Source organism: Macadamia integrifolia, chromosome 7 (genome assembly GCF_013358625.1).
Source record: "Macadamia integrifolia cultivar HAES 741 chromosome 7, SCU_Mint_v3, whole genome shotgun sequence".
Lineage (NCBI taxonomy): Eukaryota > Viridiplantae > Streptophyta > Magnoliopsida > Proteales > Proteaceae > Macadamia > Macadamia integrifolia.
Genome location: NC_056563.1, coordinates 19,153,855 through 19,156,330, shown reverse-complemented (window position 1 = coordinate 19,156,330; position 2,476 = coordinate 19,153,855). Strand labels below are relative to the sequence as shown.

General features: G+C 38.8%; 1 protein-coding gene across 1 annotated transcript; it reads right to left on the bottom strand.

Annotated features, from left to right (window-relative positions):
• Window positions 1–596: 596 nt before the first annotated feature.
• Window positions 597–1,967, bottom strand: LOC122083158 (probable manganese-transporting ATPase PDR2). Its single transcript, XM_042650869.1, has 4 exons — window positions 1,749–1,967; window positions 1,345–1,395; window positions 1,130–1,255; window positions 597–750 (listed from the first exon to the last, which is right to left on the bottom strand). The coding sequence occupies exons 1-4, from the start codon at window positions 1,956–1,958 to the stop codon at window positions 667–669; spliced, it is 471 nt and encodes a 156-aa protein (XP_042506803.1). The 5' UTR covers window positions 1,959–1,967; the 3' UTR covers window positions 597–666.
• Between the last annotated feature and the right edge of the window lie 509 nt (window positions 1,968–2,476).

The window sequence follows — 2,476 nt, the reverse complement described above, 5'->3', positions numbered from 1 at the left end:
AAATGTTAGAAACAGATCAGAGAATCATACGCATCTGATGATAAAATGACTCATGATGACTTTGTCATTGGTGAATTTGAATAATCGTCTCAAATTCCGCTGCAGGATAAGTTTAATTCAGCTATCAAAGAAGCATGAATATCAGCATCTTGTAATGCTTCTTGCAGATTAGGAAGTGATTTTTGAGGCCTTGGTTGTGTTTTTACTGATGTAAATATGAATGCTGCCGCAGTAGGACAACAATGGCGCAGAACTTCTGGACCAAAGGAGGCAAAATGTTAAGCATTTATCTTTGCTCTGAAGATTGCTAACTTGTTGAAGATTAGAAGCATACAGCTGCTGTTGGATACAAAGGAAGTGCAAGACTACATCAATCAACAATTGAGATCAGGAAAAGGCATGAGTATGACCATGGATGCTGCAGCCTTTTATCTTTGATATTCAGTACCTTATATTATTTTTTCAGTGTGATTCAGTTTTCCAAGGAAAAGTGATGTTTGTGCACACAATTTGGCTATGGAATAGTCATTGCAAGGAAAAGAGGGAGATAAAGTCCAAATTCTAAAAGAAAGAGGGTAATTTCTCAGGAATGAAAGCATAAGAACTTCTGGAGCACAATGCTCCATACAATATAACTAGAGTACTGATGTCAATTTGTATTATGACTTACTTTTTTGGCATAGCCTTCTCATCAGATGTATAAGCCCAATCTACACCTTTAAGTGCTGCCTTTTCAAGAGGATCACCAACCTACAGAAAAAAAAAAGATTTTAAAGAAGATTTTTGGAGGCATTAACTTTCCTGAACAAGCAGATGTAATCTGCAATACAATGAAAGACACTTGAGGAAGTATCTCAAGTACTATCCAGGAACTCAGCGGAGTGTCACAAGTATCATAATCCGGTGGATATCTTCATGTAATGGCTCAGATTCCATAGCATGATACCACAGCTCTTTTTTTCATCTATGGTTTGCTTATCAATTCAGCATTAAAAAATGTAAAAGCTTTCTGTTTGGCAGAGTGGCATCCGGCTCGGCAGTTTTATAGGGTTTTGTCTCTGAATGAGTTGCAAAGTGATAAGAAGCTTGTAAACATTGTTTCATCCCAGGAAACTACATTCTAGCATACCAGTTTGTTGTCAACAAACACCAAGGCATGACAAGCAGCAAGAATTTCCACTGTCCTAACGGGCACATTAGTCATATCTGACTGTAAATCCAGACTGTCTGTCAGTCCATCTACTCCACGGAACTCCTGAAAAGGACCCAAGCAGAAAACCATGAAGTATATGAAAGACATACAACAATGAACCAAAAAGCAGGCCAGCCTTGCAATTTTCATACCATGTCATCTGATGTGAGAGTTCCTGTCTTGTCAAAACAACAAATATCAACCTGCAGAGAAAAGTGCCTCACAGTGTAAGATGAATAGCTTCCAGATGGACGTCTATGCCACATGGAAGTTTCATGGACTTGACATTGTATCCTACAAAGGTCGCACCTAACTATCATTTTAAGAAAGGAAGGGAGATGGAAAATAAGGGTTCAGAATGAGAAAATAGCTCGAAATCTTGGCATTATCAGATTATACAAATTGTTGACTGTCTCTGAATCCAAGATTTGGCAGTTGCAGCAGCAATATTCATTTCATAGGTGTCCTAAGCATAACAGATCAAATGGAAAATAATATCCAAAATTCCCATCAGATTGGGTGCAATGCCCACAGGTATTAGCATCAGCCTACTGACCTTCCCAGCAAAGGGAATTCGAAACGGTTCTGTGCAGAATATCCCACGTCGTGCTAATGCAATTAAAGATGTATTAACAGCTATTGATAGCTCCATTGGCAGCTCAGGTGGGATGACAGAGGTAATAATCAAGGAACAACTCAAGAAAAGCTTGTATCTGCTCCTTGTTGGATCTTCCAAACCCTGCATCAAAGATGGCATCATTGTCATACAGAGGAAGGGGGGAAAAGAAAGAAATTAGCATGCCAACACAAGCAGTGCCCAATATCATGGAATAACACGAGTAGGAATGCATAAATAAAAAGCAGTAGAACAATATTCTTTGTAAGAAAATATCTCATTTACATGGCTCTATGCAGGAACTCTTGCCATCAAAAGCCAGATGCAATGCCAATGATGATCTCATATCATTAACCCAACCATTGGACGCATACTAAATCTCTTGGAGTTGCCAAAGTTTGAAAACTCGGCAAAATCTAGCTGGAATTTTGGATATTTCTAAGTTGCTGAGTCACAATATCATACGAATCAGAGAATTGACAATGTTCCGGTCGAAATTTCGGTGTTTTGCCAAAATTTCTATCCTATATCGTATCATTTCAGCGATACGGTTCAACAGGGTATTTATGTTTTGAATGTGCCTGGTTGAAATTTCAACCGAACTTGAGCTACTTCACCTGTTTTTCCCCTTTTCTCTGCAGGAAGAAGGAAAACCCACACTTTGGCCT

Excerpts from the sequence above, each read along its gene's own strand:
- LOC122083158 (XM_042650869.1), bottom strand. The coding sequence starts at position 1,958 with ATGACAATGATGCCATCTTTGATGCAGGGTTTGGAAGATCCAACAAGG. Across the intron at positions 1,396-1,748 it reads GAATTCCCTTTGCTGGGAAG|GTTGATATTTGTTGTTTTGA; the intron begins GTCAGTAGGCTG and ends TTTTCTCTGCAG. Across the intron at positions 751-1,129 it reads TGTTTGTTGACAACAAACTG|GTTGGTGATCCTCTTGAAAA; the intron begins GTATGCTAGAAT and ends TTTTTTCTGTAG.